Genomic DNA, 2,072 nt, shown 5'->3' on the forward strand with positions numbered 1-2,072 from the left:
TCTTTTAATTTTAATACTAGAGTTGGTTTTTTCTTTAACGATTGTGACATCATCTACATTAATTGATACACTTGTAAATAGACCTATTGCCGACGAGGTAAGAAATGAAGTCGGGAAGTTGGATTTTCCAGATGATACAAAGGTAAACAAAACAATATTCTACATGGAATCATATTTATTAAGTATTAAATTAAACTTTTTAAGACTTGTCTTCTTTGCTTATATTATTTAACTATCTTTACATTTGAAATTGAACAACAGCTTGATAATTACAACTTGGATCGTTAACAAGGACCATGACAATGTTTCCATTTCTTTATAAATTAACTGTTCCAAATTCCAACGATTCTAATGATTTAGTTTAAGCTGCATACAATAATATATTATACATTACACATTTAGCTTAATTTTAATGTTACATATGGTCATGTTATTAGGTTGCGTTATTGAATCAATACATCAATGTTGGGAACTATTCAAAGGATTTCATTAAACTGCTGAACACTTACAAGACGTTTAAGAACCCTCCCATCAATTTTAATGATGACGAAATAAGATTATTGACTACCAGCAACACACAAGATTCACTATATGATAAAATACTCGCCCAATTGAAATACTACCGCAAGGGTCAAGAAATTCAGTGCGCACAATATGTGACGTTGCATTACAAGTTATATTTTGACACCAAACGCAATACTAAAGATATTTCTGAGCATGTATACAATATGATAGCGATGGCATACAAAGGGAAATTCATAGTATTTAAATGGCTTTGGGAGTTATATATCAGCCTTTGGTCACCGACTACGGATAATGCGGTACAACCATTGAATATGATCGCGGATGATCTAGAAAAGTTTCGAAGACCTTTAAGCCATTTGGAAGGATTGTGCGTGCAACATAAATATATTCCAGTCATAGATAGTTCAGCAAGTAGGCCAAGTTTGTTAGATACATTTTTGGGACGTGTTATTTTCAAAGGTAAGAAACACAGAAATATTAAAAACAATAAACCTGGTTTAATGGAATTAAGTAGGCCATATTTCTACAATACAATTGAAGAATTTTATCAATTTAACCACAAGAAACATAAACTATATAAAAAAAATACACCTGCATTGCCTATCAGTGTCAATCATTTATGCTTAAGATGTGTATGGCATGAAACATCTCTTTTGATTGAACCAATATCGAAAGTTACTATTGACTGGCCTGGGATAGAGCATGTGTACGAAATTGATCGTCAAAAGGTCTATGATCAGTTTGAAATTACACATGACTGGACGAAGGACCCGTTTAAACATGGTATTCGATTTCAGCAAACGTTTATTGATATCATCAGGATAAAACTATATTGTTATATTTGGGTGGAACTATCTGTATATAAACCGACTGATCATATATTTCATGTTTATTTTAAGTCCCTGATTGCGGATATGCTTAAGTTCAGTTACATCGAAGACAAAACATTAAACAAAGTAATAACTTTGTATGATAAACTATTTTGTCCTAAAAAAGATCAGATTGAAGAAGTTTTAAAAATTCTAACAGAAGAAGTAAACACTACTTTGGCAAGTTTACTTGAAAGTACTAATAAAATTGAATTGGCCGACCTTTCAGACATTAACACGCCATCATCACGTTCTGATTTTTTAGACGAAATTGAAAAGCAATTAACTGAAATCGGACGACAGTTTAATGGAATGTTAGACGGATTAACATTTGATGTTCTATTGTTCTTTATAAACGGAAGTAAAAATACACAGCTTGCTGTGTTTCCTGAAAATTGATTTTAATACATCTAAACCCCTATACAAATGCTGAATACAATTGTTACTAAAGTTATAATAGTTAATATAAAAAAAGTCGTTTGGAATTTATATTATAAAAATAAATAAACACATATTCCTTTTTACCGTGTCCGAGAACGTGTTTTTTTTTATTCAAGTATTTAAATTTATTGTTTATCTACGTTTGAACTTAACGAAACGGTTAAAGTAGAAATATATGTTATTTTACAAAAATGAATCCGATATGCGTTATAAAAGTTGAATAAAAAATTAATACTT

At 30.4% G+C, this 2,072-nt stretch overlaps 1 protein-coding gene across 1 annotated transcript; it reads left to right on the top strand.

The window, feature by feature from the left end:
• Positions 1 to 27: 27 nt before the first annotated feature.
• LOC126844080 (uncharacterized) lies at positions 28 to 1,819 on the top strand. The gene is made up of 2 exons (XM_050581934.1): positions 28 to 142; positions 438 to 1,819. The coding sequence occupies exon 2, from the start codon at positions 729 to 731 to the stop codon at positions 1,791 to 1,793; it is 1,065 nt and encodes a 354-aa protein (XP_050437891.1). The 5' UTR covers positions 28 to 142; positions 438 to 728; the 3' UTR covers positions 1,794 to 1,819.
• Positions 1,820 to 2,072: the final 253 nt, after the last annotated feature.

This window comes from Adelges cooleyi, unplaced genomic scaffold (genome assembly GCF_023614345.1).
Source record: "Adelges cooleyi isolate 19-005CV unplaced genomic scaffold, UGA_ACOO_1.1 ACOO_flye_CR_arks_rails_tigmint_CR_PRNA_614, whole genome shotgun sequence".
In the NCBI taxonomy this organism is placed as follows: Eukaryota; Metazoa; Arthropoda; class Insecta; order Hemiptera; family Adelgidae; genus Adelges; species Adelges cooleyi.

Bases quoted from the DNA above. Each gene is read 5' to 3' on its own strand.
- LOC126844080 (XM_050581934.1), top strand. From the start codon at position 729: ATGATAGCGATGGCATACAAAGGGAAATTCATAGTATTTAAATGGCTT.